Here is a 21,250-nt window from a genome sequence, read left to right on the forward strand (position 1 = left end):
TATACCTCTGTCTCCAGAAGTCATCACTACAGATGACTAAACCTGGAGAAAGCTGAACAGCTTATACCCTGTTTCTTTTAATGACTGTCCTTACTTTAAGTATTTTCTTCATATGTTTATCAGTATTTATTGAACAGCCAATCTTCACAGGAACAAGGGAATGTATCTTTAAACAGAAGGAAAGCCTAATCCGATTTTTTGGCAATAAATTTTGCAGTGTTGGGTTCCTCCAAGGTGATACTGCATGATTTAATGCATTGTTTCCCATCCTAGAGTACTTCAGAACAATTAAAAATCCTGAATGCAAACATTATCAGGTTCCACAGTGTTCAAGCAAAGATTAAGTGTACATTGCAAAGGTGAAGACAGAATATTTTTATTTATTTTTCTTAGTGCATACTGTTATAACTCCTAAGTGTCACCTTCCAAGTTTTTATAGCTTCACAATGTTCTCTTAAACTGTGGATTAAACAAATTCCTGAGACAGATCCTTTCTTTTATACTATTTCTGAAGACTGAGGTACTGTTCCTCTGCCTCTTGGAGAAGCCACCTGATTGATGCTTTAGCACAGGAATATTTCACATTCACCACCTCAGTCCAGTAACAAAGACCTAATTTCCCTTGTGAGGTGAAATGGTTCTTGTTGGAACCAAATCAAGCTGAACAGGAAAACTCTAAAAACCCACTCTCCGTGTGCTAGACAATCATTTATCAAATAAGCTGCTGGTAGTATCTGCCATTAAATACACTGTGGGACAAATGGCTTTCCTGTAAATTGCAAGACTTAAATGGAGCTAGTTATAGCCTCACACACTACTCATTAGCAACATGATTTATACCAAATTCCAAAATATGGGTCAGACTTGGATGTACTGTACTGATAGTTCAGACAGTACCAACTCACTCAGCAAAAATCCCTTAAGAATTGTGTGTTGTCACTGGATAGCTACCAGTCTTATAATTAACAACTACTGAAATAAATGAATAAGAAATATGCCAATGACTCTCAGAATGGTTACCGTTACTGCATACAATAAATGAGAATAGAAAAAATATTTTTTAAGCTGTATGTTTTTAAGCATCTAACCTTTCTCTCAGCAAAGATATAAAAAACATTGAAACTTATTTATAGCAAAATAGGAGCATAGAATCATTAAGGTTGGAAATGACTTCCAAGATCATCTGGTCCAACCATCCCCCTACCACCAATATCACCCACTAAACCATGTCCCTAAGCACCACGTTCAACCTTTCCTTAAACACCTGGAGGGAAGGTGACTCCACCACCACCTTGGGCAACGCATTCCAATGCCTGACTGCTCTTTCTGAGAAGTGTCTCCTAATTTCCAGCATGAACCTCCCCTGGCACAACTTGAGGCCATTCCCTCTAGTCCTATCCCTAGTTACCTGCGAGAAGAGGCCAACACCCAGCTCCCCACACCTTTCTTTCAGTTAGTTGTAGAGAGCAATCAGGTCTCCCCTGAGCCTCCTCTTCTCTTAGGGACATAGTTTAGTGGGTGACATTGGTGTTAGGGTGATGGTCAGTCGAGATGATCTTGAAGGTCTTTTCCAACCTTAATGTTTCAATGATTCTATGGTTCCAGACTAAACAAACCCAGTGCCCTCAGCCACTCCTCACAGGAATTGTGTTCGAGGCCCTTCACCAACTTCGTAGCCCTTCTCTGGGCATGCTCCAGAGCCTTGATGCCCTTCTTGTAGTGAGGGGCCCAAAACCGAACACAGTACTCGAGGTGCGATCTCACCAGAGCAGAGTACAGGGGGACAATCACCTCCCTGGTCCTGCTGGCTATATTATTCCTGATCCAAGCCAGGATGCCGTTGGCCTTCTTGGCCACCTGGGCACACTGCTGGCTCACGTTCAGGCAAGCATCAACCAGCACCCACAGATCCTTTTCCTCTGCACAGCTTTCCAGCCACTCTGCCCCAAGCCTGTAGCATTGCATGGAAATACATTTGCCCGTGCTTTGAAATCTCTCATGCGTCTTTCTACGCCATCCATTCTCCTCTCCCCCTTTTTTTTTCCTATGAGTGGCTTTAGAAGAAGTGAATATTGTACTTGATTCTCATCTACTCCAATAAAATTAAGTAGAAACAACTATCAAAGCATGTTACTTTTCCCAAATCAGATGTATTTATTATTGCAGGAATGTTTTATTTTGATATTATGCATCTGTCAATGTTTCTTGTTCTTCTCCTGCCTCCAAACAGAACAGATGTGCCTAAAACTATTGTTTTATGTGCCAAGTGATCTCAGATCAAGTAAACCGAGAGTAATGAATTGGACCTTTTAAGCTTCTTTCTCCCTCCTACACCTTTCCCTCTGGGAAACACATTTTCAGCTAATTTAAATAGCAGAAATATGTGTACATATATATATATATATATATATGTATATTGCCTGAGGAAAGAGATGTGAAAACACAGAAATGCCTATAGCCACTGAGCATCATGCATTTTCAACAATCAGCAAACACATTGCTTTTCAATGAAAGGATTACATGGCATACACCCGTCTGGCTTGAATGAATGTCTCCTGAACTTTGTGCTAAGGTAGAAAAGTAAGATATTGTCCAATTAAGCCACAGATATTTCATCCCAGTTCCTATGGTGGGAGCAGAATAATACTTGCGTATGCCATGTGGCCAATAATTTGAAGAGGAGGAGGAGGAAGGGGGGACAGAAATGCGGGGATGATCTTAATAAACAATTCAGCAAGTATTTCACAGAGAGAAACTACCACTTTTGCCACAACATAGGTCAAATCATTTAATTTCTCCCAACAGCACATTTTGTTGTTTTTTGAAATGGGACTAAACACACTCTGCCAGGTTCCTAACACCATCAGTCTTGTTCTGTCTCTTCATGCTCCAGGCTCCACCTGTACTAGAAATAAGCTGTTTTGTCTTTTATTTCTATCTCCACTTTGATTTCTGCAGGACAGCACTAAGAACACAGAAAACTGTGCAGTAATACAGTAGTATAAAAAGCTGGAGAAAGAAACCACAAGGAAAATACTGTTCACCCCCTACATTAAGGCCACCCATGTCGTGGTGAGTATGCAGCAGTTAAAGAATTAGCTGCATACTGGATATGCTGTGCTGGACTCTTTATTATTTTTTTCCTACTTTATCGCCAAGAAGCCTCTACTGAATGTTCAAGATTTTACAGAAGGTTACAACTTCGCCAAATTTGAGCACATTTTCTCGGAGCAGGAAAAGTCCCCAGATGCATGGCAACTTCCCCTACCAAGCATGTTCCTGGGACATTTCACAGAGGTGCTGGAGCTCCTCATATACACATGGGATAAATGACATGCATTCCCAATAACCTTTGGCTAAATTGCTTTTGATGAAACAACTTCAAAAATATTCACCCTGCAGCTGACTTCTGGAGGGAAAACTTCAATTCAAGTAGTTAAAGCTTGTCAAAGTTATAAACAAGGAAAATAAGAATGCATAATGGGAAGATTGGAAAAGAAAAGACGTAACAGCAATTTTCTCTCGCATGCCTCATGTTACCATGAAGGTTGCATTATAAAACTGTCAAATTTGAGACATAGATGCCTGTGAATTCTCTCATCACTGTTACCAGCAACATCACCCTCTAAAAACTGTTACACTTGACCATCCCCTGCATTTCAGTACATGAATGCATACAGGCTTGGCAAGGCACACAGAAATTGCACCCTGCACCCAGATACTGTAACCTCACAAAGGAGAGTCTACATAACAATTTCAGCTGTGATAAGTACCCGCAATTCCTACAAATGACTTCTCTGTTGCCTATACTAGTGTCAAAAACACTCTCTTTGCATGTGTGCAAATGTAGTGTGAGTTAAAGGGAAGGAACCAGGTTGGGCTTATACTCCTCAGCATTCTGTGAGCAATGCTTGGAACGGCACATGCTCTGTATAACCTTACAGCTGATAAATTTAACAGCCCTGTTCGTCATGCACACAGTATGTTCTACTTTTATCTAACCTTTCAGCCCACCTAATGCACCTGTATCCCACCGAGCCGACAAGCCCTGTGGCAATCGCATGCATCTCTGACCTAAACTGCACAAAAGAGCAGTGAAATAACTACTTCCTGCTATCATATGAAGAACTGGACTGAAGTGCTCAGCCTTCCTCTCCCTGCCCCAGAGCAGCACAGCCATGCTGAACATTGAGGCTCAGCAGCCTTCATCCTAGGTCCTTTCCGACCTTGTGTTTCTATGACTCTATAATTCTTCATCTTCATTAGGGATGCACTGCACTGCCCAGAATAAACGCAGTTGCCCAGCTCATACAGACCTCTGCTGGTTCAGTAGCTACACCACAGTAACTTCAGTTTTGGAGCACAACATGCTCTAGAAAGAACCGAGGGATCAGTGAGAAAAATTAACTGTGTGAACCAACATTTGTGCCAGGGATTGCAATTAATTCGACCGTTTATTAGTAACAAACAGTGACAGAGGTTAAGTTGGACTGTGTACAAGATATAGTGGGGGCTTCCCATTTTGCAAAAGTCCTGCAGCCTGGGCTAGTTGGTTGACGTGGTAGATTCTGCAGGATCCTGAAGAACCAGAAAGGCCCATTTGGACGTGGATGGAGTGGAGAATGGCCTCGGGACCAGAGCCCTCCTGGTGCAGCAGGGAGACGTGAGCAGTGTGACAGGAGTCCAGCAGCTACTGGCTGTGCAACAGGGATATGTTGTCCCCACAGGGACAGGCCACACTCTTCAGGCCTGCTTGTGGGAAAGGGGGCTACAGAAACAGCCTGTCGGGGCTCGGGATTTGCTTGCAGTGTGAATTTATTGGGACTCGCTGGGAGGACTCACCTGAGTTGGAAGGGGACTGGACGTTCGTGGTGCCTGGGATGCAGTGCTGACTCGCAGCTGTGGTAGAGGGCGGCTGCAGATCTGTGTAGAGAAACGGGGACAGAACAGCTGCTTTGTCATGTCATGATACAAGGGAGCGTCTGGCATGGCCAGTCTGCCATTCAGTCTGAAACACAATCTCTCTTTTTACATATACAAAGGGAAATGACTGACATTTCTGCCTAGAAAACCAGAGGACAACACAGAAGGAACAGCCCACAGATCAGCTCCAGGAGGCCCTTCAAAGGCAGCAGAAACACACTGCACATCCTCTTAGAGAAAATGGACCTCAGGAAACAAAGTAGCTGTGGAGAACCAGGCTCAGCAAAGCCAGCCCTGACAGTTGGTAGTCACCAGGAGAGCGTGGACTATGACCTGTTAGACAGAAACACCTGGGGTGATTCCACTTCTGCCAGGAGAGGCTCAGGCAGCAGCATGCAGGGACTCTGACAGCTCATGGTGGCAACAAGAGATTTTGCTCCCAGCGGAGCAGTCTGTTGCCTGTACTCATCCTCCTGTCCCTGAGCTGGGCGTCCATCCAGGCTCATGCCAGGTATGGTGGAATGGGGCCAGCTGAAGCCTTTGTGGCTGGCTGGGGGCTGGCAAGCAAATGTCGTTTGCACTCACCCCACCCTTGGGCTTTTCTTTTCACCTCTGCAGCAGGAACTGCCTCAGCCTTAAAAAATTAGAGCCATGGAAATCCACGCTTCTCAATAAGCAGTTCTCCTTGAACATCTACATCGTCAAGGGCTACTTGCCCAGAGGCCTCTCCTCAGCCTGTATACAGGCTGACAGAGGCTCTTGCAACCCATAGATTTCTTGCAGATGGGGTGAAGCTTTCAAGTTGAGCTGGCTTGGCCTAGATGTTTTAAACGCAGGGGGAAAAGGACCTTAATGGTTAAAAACCAAGCCTTTTCCTGCCTTTTTTTTTTTGTCTGTTTTGTTTTGTTGTTTTGTTTTGTTTTTCCCCTGACTACAATAAAGGAAGGGTCACTGTACAAGCTGTTGCATTCTGCTTGCTCATATTGAGCAGTTGCATGAAGGCTCACCCCATACAGTTGTGTAAGGAGACAATTATGGTTCTGTAATTAGCCATGTGGAAAGACAGACTGAGGAGGGAAGCACTGCAACAGCAGGCACAGAGAGGTCCCTGAGCCAGACCTACAAAACCGTTGGGTGAGCATATAGCTAAGTATTTCAGATGGGAGCGGAGTAGGGATCAACTTTATAGGGGAGGAAATAACCAAAGTAAATGAGTCACAGCATTTAAAACACACACATCAGTTGGATTACTAGATAGGAGAACTATTGGACATGGTCATTATATTACTGTGGGGAAATCTCCAGAAATAAAAATTCAAACAGCAAGATTTAGCTGTCTTTTGCAACTTCTCTTCCTTTTTCCTGTCTTAGCAGATATGTAAAACCAGACTGTATTTGTTTATACACACATCCTGACTGAGGTGTATATTTATCTTTACACTAGGTGAATGTCTGTAAAGGTGATAAAAGCATTTGATGAGTTACTAAACTGAAGAGGAAATGCATTCTTAAAATCACTTCTTAGGTCCTGAAAGCAATTCACAAAGAACTATCCTGTGTATGTTTGGGACAAGAGTCCCTGAAACATAATAATGACTGCAAACAACTACCCTGTGAGGTCTGTCAGGAGGGAAGTTGTTACCCCTCTCAACTGTAACTCCATCCACAAATGAAAAAACAAATATCCAGGGACATGTCAGAGATGATGGTCAAGTCCCTAGGAACTGGCCCCCAAATCCTCCCATTTGTCCAATAGGGAAACCAGCTAATGGAGGCAGAGCACTTTACACTCAATAGCCTGGAGATAATCAGTTTAGCTACTGGTTGCTTTTGTGTCAATGAGACTAAGAAATTGATGGAGTTCCTATTCCACAACTTCTGTAAGGAACGTCGTGAAATGGCAGGTGGGTCACAAATGAGTGGCCAGCTAGATTGTAAGCATCACCAACTGGTTTCCAAATGCTAGCACATAGACTTTTGGTTTGTGCAGCTCATGTGCTTTGGATCCTATGAGATCCCTATGGAGAAGACGGATGCCTTTGCACAATGCTTCAACAATGCATAACCACGTGGAAGAGGTGCAGTGGTTTACTAGTCTCCCAAAGTAAAAAAAAAAAAAAAAGAAATAAAAATGTACAGACAAGATTATTTTCCAGTGCAAGTAGGGAAAGGCAAGGAAGAAAAAATGTTTTGGCATACATCAGTATGCAAACCATCAGCATCTTCTGGTCCCTTCACCCCAGCAGTGCTATGCAGAGGAGTACAGTGCACTGCACAGTTACCTGGCTGCATTAGTTGTGCATCATCTGGTAGTCCTGGGAGAACCACTGTTTGTCCTACAAAACCCGTCTTGAACTTTAATCATGACAAAAGCACTAGAGTCCTCTGCATTAAAGATATGAAGAAAATGTTGCTTCTAATCAGAAAGCAAAACTAATTTTTGATGTCAAATTTGTACCTCATTTTCAAAAATTGAAGTGCATATTGAAGTGACACAAAATACTTTTGTCTAAATCCTACAATCCACTGAAAAGTAGGAGTTATAAAAATGTGTCCTGTATAAAAGGTTTGAAGGGAAGAACAAGGATTCAGAACAGTTGTGATTCCTTCACAGTTTAGGATTATGTGAAATAGGGCAATTCTGATGGCTTCTGCTGACAAACAAGTCATATGGGAAGCTTAATCCTGCTCTTACTTGGATGAAAGAGCAAACACCAACTGTTTTTAGCAGGAAGTGATTAGGACATTCTCTGACCACAGTGTAAAAGGCAATTTGAAAGTTCTTGTACATTTTCCCAGGAAAACAGATTTCCATGGCTGTCTTACTCTTATAAAAATGTTTGATCAGAGATCATATTCAATATCTCAGATGTGTTTTTCATGCATGTAGAAACAATTGTAATCATCTCTTTAAGTCAAAGAATTTTGAAAACTAAAATATTATCTTTTTTTAAGCCTATAGAAAATTTTATGTAAGTCATTCACGGAGGTGAAGGTCACCAGTACACCATACACCACTAACGCTTTGCAGGCTGCAACCCTGGTAACATTCTGAAAATTGCTTAGCATGTTGAAAATTGAGGCTGTAGATGAACAATTATTGTCTTGCCAAAGCCAGTCCATGTACCTGAAGCATCACACTCCTCAACCAGTGAGAAATCAGCCAGGACAACAACCCAGGGATTTCTCTGTCCTCTGAGACACTTTTTAAATACTGTTCTTGGAGGCAAGAGCCCCTCAGTCTTCCAGAGAATCACTTTTCTCTGACAGACAGACAATACTCTTCTTATCAGAGTGGGTAAACCATTTCCTTTGCTCTGAATTTGTATGAAATCAGTAAGGGGCACCATTTCAAACAAATGATACAATTCACATACATTTGTTTGTTTGCTAATATAAGAAAGGAATACTATTTAAACATGTTTGTTTCTGAGGTGTTTATTGTTTTTTTGTTGATGTTTTGTTTTGCTTTTTGTTTTGTTTATTTTGTTTTTCAGATGGGCATATAACCTCATGGTGACACATAATTACTTGCACCATTTTTAGCACAGGGTATAAATAGATGTGCTGATTTCTCATTTAACACTTGTCATGCCAGATCCTTATCTGGAGTAAATTAAAGTATCCAGAGAAACCATGTGAGAAATTCAGGCCAATTCATTTCCTTCACAAAATATGGAGCTCAGTGTTTTCAAACTCCAGTCACAAAGATACTAATGGCCTCCTTTTGTGATCAGTAGAGGAGAGGACAATAATAACAGGGTATGTTCCCATAAAGTCATGCAAATCTGCAGAAGATCTAACCCAGCATTTTTTTTTTTTGTTCTGCTTTGTTAGGAACTTCAGGTTCAGTCTCACCCTATTGTGAATTAGTCCCTTGAAACTGAAATGAGACTAGCATGCAGTGAACAAGCATTTTGCTCAGCAGCCGCTGTTTGCAGGATTGTGTCCCTGCTCATTATCTGATAATAGCCCATGGATATCAAACCCTTCGGACTAGCTTTCTGTACAGCAGGGGAAATGTACACATGAGCACATATACACACAGGCATATTTTGTAAGGAAGGAAACTCACCACTGCTAGAAGCATCGTTGAGATTTAGCAGCCCACCTCCGAGCCCTCTGTAACTATGGTAACTGTAGGTCCCATTTCCATTGATGTACAACACCTCCTGTGTGCTGGAAACAGCTGATGTTGAGTAAGTGACCTGGGCTGGCTCCTGTTTGTACTGTTTGTCAGCTGGAGCAGCTTCATCCTGCAAAAACAATGAAAGGTTTTGAATTATTGTCACATTTTGTCTTGCATGAGAGGGTCTTTTCCATTGTTAAGACTTCCCATCCATTGCTTTCATAAAATTTTAATACATGTCAATCAAGCACATATGTGTCTGTGATAGAATATCAGCTGAAAAAATACAAAGTAAAAAAGCAAGAATACATGTTTCCCATAAATTTGAGACCTTTTTTTTTTTTTTTTTGTGCTCCACTAGCCAATAACACTGTTTCTCAAAATGGAAGAGGCATCCTCTCATCCTGAAGAGCTCACAGTCTCCCGCAAAATCCAGCTCTGTGTAGATATAGCATGGAAAAGAATAGAAAGGAGCCATTGTTTTCTGACTACGGGTGTGACCCTTCTGAGTCAAAGAACCATCTCTTTCTCAGTAAAACAAACCAATACAGAATGCACCAACTCCTTTTCTTGATGTACCAGCCTCAGAAATGACAGAAGGAATAGAGGAACAGAATACAACCACATTTCCTGTGTTTGCAGAAGGCTGAATGAGCGACCATCCACACAAGGATGGTACTTACCACACAAGTGGTAAGGATGCCTCTGCAAACATGGTTTGAAAGTATTTGTAGCCTCGTGTATAAGCAGTGACTGTACACTATGAGTTCCTCTCATGCTCCCTATTTACCTCTTAGATGATAGCAAAATATTGAACAGGATTTAGCACAACGGCCCCACAACTTTCCCCTACAGGAAATCCCATTTCAGAAGAAAGTGTATATTTCTCTATCTATGTTTGCTGTATCTACTGCTGGGAGCACCACACCTCCACTCATGATCACAGAATGCCCCAGTAGCAACTTTAGTTATGACACTGGTGGGAGGGCGGGGGGGGAAGGGAAAAACATTTAAAAAAAAAGATTTAATGTGTTTTAGTAGTTGGAAACAAGGAAAACAATCAGTGAATGACTGCTCAGCCCACTGAGGGATTTGAGCGTCAGAATTTCTGATTTAGCTTGCAATTGTATTTGAGCTTCTTTGTTTCTTTTTAACTTGTAGACTTTTCTTTTTTTAATAGGCCTGACTCTACTCATTATGTGATGAAAATATATGTCAGTAGTTTCGAATAAAATGGTTGTATAGATCATCAGTATTTATAAACACAGGTAAGATTTTTTTGAAGACATTTTCAGAGTAGTCAACTGAACAATGATCTGTGAGTATCATCTCCCCCTTTTTGTAAGATTCTGTACTACCTCTTTATTGTTGCTAAATATACCAAAGTTACTAAAAATGATATAAAATATTATAAACCTTTATACATATATATATATAATAACAATGTATATACCAACACAGAAGGATCAAATAGTTCAAACAGTGCCCAGATTGTGTCAAATTAAACATGTTTTGAAGTAATTTTCCCATTACCATTAGTCAGTCCCACCTCTCAAATAAGATGCCACCAACTTTTCTGAGATGAAGATATCCCTGTCTCTTTTATTGGCTAAAAAGACTTGGGCTCAAGTGAGATGACTCATGAAATGGAACATATATTATTAACATAAACTTTTAATATTTAATACAGAATACTGAACCATCACATAATTAATTCAATAAACAATCAGAATGGGGTCTATTGAGCACTAATATGAGCGGAGGCTAAGCTCTGCATTTTTTAGAGAACTGGCCAAACTGGTCTCCTTTGTATTTTCTTAAACAATAATAGACTTAAACAAAGAGCTAAAATTGCAATGCCTTTTTTTTTTTTTTTTGGCCAGGAATTCAACTTTAATATCATATACCTTTAATCTCCAAATGCCATTATAAAAGAAAAAGCATTATTTTCTATGAGAAAAAAATTATAAGCTATACAGTAAAGTTCTGTCTTCACGACCAAGCTTAAATCTTCATCCAAATCCTTAACACTGTCAAGGCTGAGATGTCTTCTACCCTTATTTCTAAAACTAGATGACATTTCATGCCGTAGACTCACTCAGGGCCTCATTTTATTGTCATAAAGACCAGCAAGGGATTTTCACCAAATTTATCAAGGACTGGACTGTGTTCAAAGGGTACAATGCAAAGAGGACTAACTCCCAGAAGCTGCCAAAATACCTAACTGCATGTACACCATCTGACCCATCTTTAGCAAGAAATGTACTGATGTCTCCAGAAGAATCACTGTACAGCCATGTAATGCCAGCCCATGGCTCAGCAGAGTATCTCAGGTTGTGTTTCCTTATCCAGCTTTCTGGGACCCATGGATTTGCTGGGCTCCAGAGGCCCTCTAGCCATTCAAGTGAAAACACGGCGGTGAGTTTATTGCAGAGCTGGTGCACTGAGCTCATAGCTGAGCACAGCAGAGTTGGGCCAGAGGGCACAGCAAGGATGCAGCACATTGATGTGTACCAGCCTGGCTGCTGGAGCACGTGGCTGAGGTAGGAGACCTGAGTTCTGGCTTCTTGTGGCAAGACACAGTGAAGAGGAGTCAAATTTGGGATGCAAGGTCTTTGCTAGCTGTGGCAAGGAAGGGACCTGAACTCAATGCTACCATCTCCTAGCAACCAGGCTAAAAGCGAAATTGCGGTGGGAGTCGTAGCTGAAGCTGTGCCACTTGCCGAGTGCAAAGAAATGCACAATTCATGGGCAGAGAGTTAACAAACAGAAAGGGAGCATGACTCAGTTCCCTTGCAGAGACGTGCTGCCCGGAGAGGCTTCCAGCCCTGCTCCCTTCCCTGTCAATACCTCTCATTCCGCATCTCCCTAGCACAAAATTCACAAGCTGCTCTGAGACTGGGAGCCCAGGACTTTGTATCAAACCAGTCACAGACCTGTGAAACACCGTGGCGTGCCCTGTGGTGGGGCTTGGGGTGTAATCCTGGTGAAGGCGCTCCCTAGGGGCATGAAATGGGTTGAGGAGGATGCTGAGCATGGGCCTCTTGGTTCTGTGTATGAGCTCTGATTTCCTGCCTGATTACAAAAGATGCCTTCCTCTAAACATTGCATATATTTTTAAAGAGCATGCCAATCAGCTGTACTCAAATGATGAATAGGGCGCCATACATTTCAGACCTGAAATCTGGACCTTTCCTAAGTGCTTAGCCCAGTGCTTCAGGACATATAAATGTAGAAGCAGGGTAGGATTTTGGACGACCTTTTTCTGAGCAGGCTCAGGTGTTAGCCCTACCAGCAGGATGATGAACCATTAGCCTGGTAACAGGGGGGTTGGTTGTCACCTCTCATACACTCCTCTGGGATTTAGACATTTTTCAGGAATCTTTTGTACTTAAAAGGCAAAAGTTCATACTTTCTCCTTGCAGCCATGCTGAGGATAAAGAAGTCAAGCTCTCTTTCTCTTGGGTAGGGAGAACATGAATATCGTGTTCATTTTTATATACCCAAGATTTATTCTGCACAGATTAATGCTCTTCTTTCTTTTCATCTTAATTGTCTTTGCTTTTAAACTGTTGTAGAAATTACACAGTGTTGTTCCAGAACTGAGATTTTTCAATCATTCTGTTACTTGTTCAGCACTTTCTTTTGACAAATGCTTTCCCCTTACATTACATTTGAATTAGAAAGGCTTAATAATTGATTTTAAATTTGATTTTTAAAAAACATTTTAATTCCATAATAATCAGCAACAATTAACTAACCTTTTATTAATATGTTTAACTTATCTGGAACACATATTGTTGCAATTCATAACAATTTTTTAAAACCTTCCAAGTGTTAACTAACCATTTTAAAACTGTATATAATTTACCTTTAATAAGGAATACGAGCAAGAAGCAGATAAAACATCTGTCCATCTAGAATTTGACTTATACCATCTTCATTTTGTATATGGCAATGGAAATAAGTCATCCTTCTAACAATATTTCTCTTCTGACTTTATTTTGGAGGAAAGGTAATTTAGGTCTTGAGCATATCATCTGGAAAATGATGGAAATCACAGAAAGGCAAAAATACCTTTTAACTACCAAAGCATGCTAAAATACAAAGTTACCTGTTCACTTGAAAAAGTGGCAGCATGAAGTACATACTGTGATCTACAACTTGGTATATATCAGTGATATCTACATTTTACTTTTACGCCCAAGTCTGTACCAGGAGAACACAATTCTTTTTTTTTTTTTCCTTAAAAAAGAAAATAGATGCATTTATTTATTTAATCATTTATTTATCATGGTAGAGATTAAAAAACCTTCTAAAGACAGCATATAATCAGAAACTATTTCATGAACTATTACATAACCTGTATACCAAGGAAACCCTACTCTGACATATTCTGAGCAGCTAAGGAATAGTTTAAAGGAAAATACCCTCCACAGCAATGCAGATGCTAGTGCAGAACACCACATTTGTGCTACAAAGAGCAAAGCTCACTGGCAGCATCCCAGCCTCCCACTCTCCATGCCAAAGGAAGTACAGTATAGACATTTCTTTTCAAGAAATCTGTTTGTTATGGAAGCAACTCTAACAATGCCAAAGCTCCTTTTTTTGTTCCATCTCCCTCACCACCAACAAAATAATAAAATAAAGTAATATCTTGTTAAAATAAGAAGCCCTGGCAAATCAATGCTACTCTGAATTTTGATCCCATAAATACAGAAACATCAGAAATTCTGTGCACTCCCATCAAGAACAAACAGTGCTGTTGCTTTGGCTCTTGGTCCACTGTTATCAATAAGCACATAATCACATGGACAATGCTGGCTGACCAAAAAGCTAACAGAACTTCAAGAATATAAATGGTAATGTTCCAAATATGGCAGAGACGGTAACATGCATTTGACTTACTGCTTTCATGAAGTGCACTGTCTACCAGATCAATAGATTAACAGCTCTCAGAATACCAGCTTTTAACTGCCCTATGTCAAGGCGATTTTTTTTCCCCACTCAGTTAGAAAAGAGAGAAACAAGGAAACACATTCTTGCCTCACGTTGCCTGACATTTCCTTTCTGAATATGCTAAAATGCCTAACGTGGATTGCTTTTTGTTCTTCTCAATAAATACTGCTCTTACAAGACGACTTTGAGGCTAGAAAAACTCAAATGCAGATTAGTCTTCAAACAGATAGGCAAGTCAGGGACCCTGTATTTGCATACAGTCCTCCATTTTTTTCAGCATAGGAAAATCAATTTATTCACGTGAAAAAACAAAACATGCTTTCATGTGCTTTAATTTTTTTTCAGCCTCAATAGCTTGTAGTGTGGCTTTAGAAGAAAGTAGATAATGCTTCATATATTTTTCCCATTTGGGCCACACCAATTTACTTCTGTGATTTTTGATTCAAAAGTTAAATAAACAGAAATACGTGATAAAACTGTGTAGCACTTTTCAAAGCATACCCAATTAATCCTCACAATACTCTTGTTAGACGGGACTTTTATCACTGTTTTTCAGATGGTGAGATTCTGGCAACAAAGGCAACCTTAAGCTAGCATTACTTAACATGGAAATGCTTGAGTTCTGCAACCATATCAATATAAAGTGCTTCTCTTTGTGTAACTTACTTATTTTTTTTAATAAGGTGAAGAAACTCCAAAGTTTAATCATGGGGACACCCTGCTGAATCTGCAGGAGCTGTGGGGCTGGGAGATTTCTGCATGCCTCAGCAGCTGCCAGGTGAAGAGGCCATGAGCATCCACCTGCATGGAGTAGGGCATCTGAAGGAGGGTAAGCCATGGGATTCCCATGCAGGGTCAGGAGGGTGGCCCCTTCTTGGAGACCCAGAAACGGCACTTGTTTTCCCTTCTCACGACATGATAACATATACCTTGTACGCTGTCTCTTCAAACTTGTTTCATACTGTGTCTTCCAAATGCCTGACTCATCATCCTATCCTCCTTGCTTCTCCAGTTTCATTTTCTAGCCTCCATCTCAGTTTTAGTCTTCTTGTGTTATTAAACCCTAATCACACCTTTCCAAACAAGTCTCTTGCTCCCTGATACCTGAATAGCTTCATGTACTCAAGTCCTTTCATTTCCTAGTTTGTATTTCATCAGTGTCACATGCACCGATGGTCCCATCCAAAATTTTCCCTCCTTCCTGGGACTCATTTCAGTCTCCTAATCCTCTGTAGTGTCAAGACCAAACAGAGAGTGCCTTTTTATGAAATGGTAAACATATTTAAGAATAAAACTACCCTTAAAGGATAAATTTTTCCTCATTCTTGAAAACATGCAGTTTTCTCTGAAAGAGTTTAATAGATGGGACACATACAGAACAGTAAAAGTAACCCCTGGGGGCTGAAGGTCATGAAGTTATTATCAAACTGCATACTTGGTACTATAATGGAAAGTGTCAGGTAATCTTAACAGATGATGATACTACCAACTGCTTTGATGACACACATTGTTCTGACTGAACACTGCACCTTTTATTAGCTTTAAATGCATTAAATTAATTCTCTAGTCTTTGACACACCTTTTAATTTTATGACCAATATCCTGGAAGCCCAGACACCTAAATACTATTTTGGCACATCACAGTAGAGTAAATTTTCCTTTAACATGGCAATAAGGCTGTTGACTCACTGTGCTTAGCAATGATGGAAATGGCATTTCCATAAATGATGGATGTGAGTGTTTCTTTTAGTTTTGGTTTCCACTGCACATTCTCCCCGCCCCAAGTTGTTAAGGTTTGTGTTGGGATTACTGTCCACTAAATAAAACCTGCTCAGGATTAGGGATTCCTAAACAAAATTTAAGACACACACAGTTCACTGAGTTTAAAATCCAAATGAAGCTTCATGGTAGTCCTTTTCATTGGCTGACCTTCATATTTAAGGTACTGAATACTTATAGTCCTTTAAAAGAAAAACAACTTTTTTTTTTTTTTTTTAACATGTAGGAGGTGCTTTTACAACGTTGATCTAAGCATGGAGCCAAAGTACCGCTTGTAGAAATAGGTAACACCTTTTCCTAGACCAGGAGAAGAACTTCTATGCCCAAAAGATGATCTATTAGAAGATATTACCTTTCCCAGAAATCCTTATTTCTCTTAGAGCACAACAAGAAAAAGCCAGATGTTCAGTTGAAGACAGCACAGTTTCAGAATTTACAATGAGAAAATTGCTGGTACAGGTTTCCGTCCCCAGGCATCCCAATCAATTTGTGCGAAGAAAAGTTAATTCGTTTACTTTGTTGCATACCTCAGAACTATTTTGAATGAAGTCCTACAAAATTTCCAGTCCACATATTTAGGTATTATTAATCCAAAATTAACATCTACCTGAGATTTCAGCTTACCATAACAGACCTACAGCTGAAACCCAAAAATTGAATTGCCAGAATCTTTATAGTCTGTTTAGGAAAACATTTAAAACACACCATACATGTGTTTTATCTGAGGGGCAAAATTATTCAAGGCAGATACTTATGCTGAGTATTTCTCCACCTCTCAGGCTGGTCACAGTACTCTTTAAAATAATGAATCCACTGAGAGTCCTGTAACCTGTTGTCCAAAATCATCACGACAAATAGATTCAAAAAATAATTGTGCCTCTGGACAGATTCCTTCCACTTTAAATCTAGTCATCCTTCATAAAAGACATTCCAGATCTTTGTCAGAGGATAAAGCAATAGAATTATGGATGAGGTCTAAGCACAGCCAGGAGAGAGACTCCTGGGTTTTTCCGCAGAAGTAGTGAGAATAAATTTATGGCTAAAATCAAACACAAAGACAAGTTCAAATAATCTCACAGGACTCATGCCAGATATTCTTTACACTGGAAAATGTTTTGACAATTCAGCAGTGGACTTACTGGTGAAATCAAGAGGACTCTAAATGCTGTTCTCATGCACACACCCTATTTCTTCTCTTGAAAGGAACATCTTTCTATTTCCATCCTCCGTATTCAAATCTAGACTATATTTTTCCTGACCATTCTCCCTGACCACTCGTTTTCTTCACTTTTACATACTTAAGACAAGTATGTAAAAAACTTATGAAAAGGCTTGTTCTTAGGAAATATTCTGGCACAGACATAACATCATATGAAAAAGTGCTGGTAGCAAGCAGATGCAAGACTATCAAACACTACTGCCAGAAGTGTTACTAATGATTTTGCTATGAAGTCTGGTATCAAAATGATTTTCTGTGTTTTAGAGACAAAAATGATAAATACTCTTTTTTTTCAGATAGCGAGGAAATATTGCATTAGTCTACTTAAGCTAAATCAGCTGTAATACAGAGCCTGGTTATGTACCCAAACTCCTTGTAATAGGAATGGAGTCATGCGGGAACTTGAAAAGCATCTATCAAAATGCTGAGTTAGCTGCCAAAAGTTCAAGGATCTCCAAACTGTCCCCCTGACACAGGCTATAGTGCAAAGAAAGCAAAACACCGTGCTACAGTTGCAGATTAGAAGGGCAGTAGGTTCCTTTTGCTTTTAGGTTATTAACACTGGAATGAACTTCCAGCATCAGTGCTGTCACCAGGCATCAAAACTGACACAAGACAGTGTTTGACAAGACATGAAAGCACGAGACTGACAAGGAAAAAGAAGATCAAAATAAAAAGGTGCTATTGTGTGGAAAAATGAACCTTAGTCTTCTTATTTCTGACTGAATGACACATTATTTGTAGACTGGAATGGGTATGTTAACCTTAAATAACAGGTTAGTGTTTTCACACAGAAGCATTTGAGTCTGTTTTTTTCCACCACTGCCACTTCACCCACAGAAAGAAAACTTTTGGAAGAGGTGCTCAGACTGTTGCAAGGAATCGTCAGAGAATCACTTTTGTTGGAGTGATAGCAAAGCAGAGGGATCATTTTTCATGGCCTGTCAGCTTTAGCCAGTTCATTATCCACTGTGGTAGCAGAAGAGCAACGTGAGCTTTCAGAGGTCACCTGTGCTGCTGGTTGAGCGTGGAAGCACGGACAAGCTACTGTTATAGTTTAGATAACTGTGATGCAAAGCCGCTGGGGAAAGAGAAACTGGGTTCTTCTAAAGGGCCAGGTCTCTCCCTGTTCAAACAGAAGAATAGCTTTTACCTTCTTCTGTGGTGCTTGAGATAAACTCACTGTTCTTTAGTGAAGATCTAGATAGCTGATTTTTCCATATGCTTTCCCCTGGAAACTGTCATGCAAGTTTAATTTCTCTATTGCCCCTGATGTTCTTGTCTTAGGCTGCAGTTACCTTTCTTCATAAGATATTTGAGTATTTCCTTATCTACTAAAGAGGGAAATCTGAAACTTGGACATGGCCATGCTTTTATTTGTCTAGTGTTTTAATGTACGAAAAAAAAAAAAAAAAATTAGCTAATGGTTTCTCAGCTAACAGTATTAATCGAAAATGGCTCAACATATAAAACAGGGGCGTAGTGCAAGACTGCATAGCACACTGCAGTGTATGCACAGCATTGACTTCCTCAATGTAATGTTTAATAACGTGTCCAGTGGTGGCTGGCACCAGATTATAAACATTTACAGGCATCTTAACAGGTGGAACTAGACTCAGCTTGATTATGTAAACTGTACTAATGCCTTTGAGTTTTGGCAGAACTCCTTTATGTTCGTGGTATATTTCACAAAATATATATGACATTTATCATGGAGGAAGTCCCATTCGTTTCAATTCAGACAAAGGTACCATGCAAAGAGCAGGAAAGCCCTCAGAACTACAATTTTCTGCTTTGTGGAAGAAGATGAGAGAAGTGGAGGCATGTGGGGCTTTTGCTCTATCTCCCTTGTACCAGCAGAGAGAAGAGATTTGATAGGGCCCAGGTCTCACAGATCTTTTTCTTCTCTTAGGACAGGCAGAAACAGAGGCAGATTTTTACTCTGACCTGAAGAACAGCACAGCATGGATCTTGCCTCAGGCCTTTGATAAATTACCAATTCAGGTTTTGTTTTAGCTGTTGACCTTGAGAATCACCATGTCCTTTATATGAATCTCTGCATCAATTCTCAGCCAACATTTTGCTGTAAAGTAAAAGCAGTTTTCTGTAGGAGACTCCATCACCAAGTCCTTCAGCCTGCCACAGAGGATAGGATTAGAAAGAATATGAAATTTGCCTTTCTTGGCCATCTCCCTCAATCTTGCATCCTAAGATAGCTCAAAACATGGGACCAAGGGAGCAAGGGATCAGGGCTTGCTGAGCAAGCTCCTAAGAGACCTCATCTGGTAAGTGCCTGATCCCAAATGTGAAGCACCATGGTCTAGGATGCCCCTGCTAAAATGAGATTAACTGAAAGTCTGAAGAAAATACAGGTAAAACTTCAGTGGAAGTGAAGCACAGGTTTCTGACCATGGGGAAAAAAATAAAAATAAATATATCTATGTGTCTGTGTATCTCTTAGAGTCCTTTCAAAGCCAACTTCTTTGGAGCAGCTAGCACCTTGAAGAAAATGGCTATGGATCATTTTTGCTTATTCTCATTGACGAGCAGTACAAACACAGAAGCCGGAATACCTGACCTTTCTTCAAAATAGAAACAACATAAACCACATGAAAACAATGTTATCTTTTGCTATCCCATGAGCAGTTTTGCCTGCAGGTAATGGTGTTGAAGGAATCAATGTACTACTGAAACTGATGTATGATGACAAAGATGTAGCGGTACTTGCTGCAGACCCAGAAGGATGCAAACTGAGAGAAATCCCTCCTTTGCAGCAAACTCTTCTCATTCAGAACAAGCCTAGCCATGCCTCAGGCAACTCCACTTTTATGATCACAATCAAGATTTTTTTTCCTGTGTTTTTCATACTTGTGTGTGTTGTCCTCAAGAAATTACCTCAGTGACACTCTCCTGTAACAAGAGACTTTTCCATTCCCCCTTGCTACCATGCCATTTTATGGTGATTATGATGGGCAACACGTTCAGCCAGGGTAGGTGAACATTACTTCACTGAGTGCAGGAGGACTGTGGCACCAGAGCACCAACAGAGAAAATTTTAAAACTCGTGAATCAAATGTTGAGGGAGGGGGAACAGGGAAAAGTGTGTGGGAGTAGTGGAGCAATGCTAGTGCCAGCTTTGCAGATTTATTACTACAATATCATCACGGTCAACATAATTAAACCTCCCACTATAGGTCTCCTTGTCTGGTGCATTACAACTGATATCACTCCCACCACTGACAGCATATTTTCTTGACACAAAACAGCTTTCCATACACCTGCTAGCTCTAGGGTATGGAAATGCAACTTCTCAAAAAGGTTTTATTGGAAAATTATGGAGTATGATTTGGACTTTTAGAGCTTTTTCCTATTTCTCTTCTGTCCTACACTTTCTTTTAATATTACATATATTAGTCTTTGTGACAGGGGGAATGGACCAAAGCACTTTCTATTAAATCCTAAATGAAATTCTTCTTCATTTAGAAACAGAAGATGATAGCCTAGACATGAAGAGCTTGAAGTCAACATTAAATTAAGTTCCTCAGTTTCACCTAATTAAAAATATCTCTGTGTTCTGCCTTGAAAAGAAAAACAACAAACAAAATCACCGCCACCAACAAAAATCAACCCACCAACCAAAAAAAAAACAAAAAGCCCTGGAGATTCCCGCATATTGCCATATTTACAGTACGGTGTCTCTTCCACAGGTAAATTCTCACGGAAGTTAAAGATAGTCATCTTACCAAAACATTTTTTTGTTGTCTTAAAATAGGGAGTGAACAATTGTTTTCCTGTACACATTTAATGACCGGTTCTTGTTTTCAACAGTAGGCTCAGATATTTTGAAGTGCTGTGCCCTGTGGTTCACACATTTGATTGGTAACTACTCCATTTCAAATCTTCCTTAAAACCTGTACCATATGCTTTTGAAAACCAGAATTCTTTCTATTAATTGAATACATGATGCCTGTTTTTAAACACTGCCTCAGGTACATCTTGACTTTTACAGTTAAACAACAACAAATAAGAAAATAGAAAATATATATTAAAAATCAAAGGTATCTTAAAAAACAACAACAAAAAACGCCATCACTACCAAAAAACAACCGCCCCACCCTGTCTCGAACTATTTAGTAGCAGGAAAATGTTTTGCTACTGAAGAAGACCTACTCTAAATTTTTGACTGAACTCGGTGCATATCCTTTGACTTTAGTTCTGTATTTTAAAAGAAAATTCAGTAG

At 40.1% G+C, this 21,250-nt stretch overlaps 1 protein-coding gene across 4 annotated transcripts in view; it reads right to left on the bottom strand.

The window, feature by feature from the left end:
• NOL4 (nucleolar protein 4) overlaps window positions 1-21,250 on the bottom strand; it is a 189,299-nt gene that overhangs the window by 3,670 nt on the left and 164,379 nt on the right. For 3 of the 4 annotated variants that reach the window (XM_035553235.1, XM_035553234.1, XM_035553233.1), the window contains one exon: window positions 8,999-9,179. In XM_035553235.1, the coding sequence (XP_035409128.1) occupies window positions 8,999-9,179 (181 nt within the window). Of the gene's footprint in view, window positions 1-4,842; window positions 4,924-8,998; window positions 9,180-21,250 lie in introns of all 4 variants that reach the window. The other variant, XM_035553232.1, reaches the window with a different exon arrangement.

This window comes from Cygnus atratus, chromosome 2 (genome assembly GCF_013377495.2).
Source record: "Cygnus atratus isolate AKBS03 ecotype Queensland, Australia chromosome 2, CAtr_DNAZoo_HiC_assembly, whole genome shotgun sequence".
Classification (NCBI taxonomy): Eukaryota; Metazoa; Chordata; class Aves; order Anseriformes; family Anatidae; genus Cygnus; species Cygnus atratus.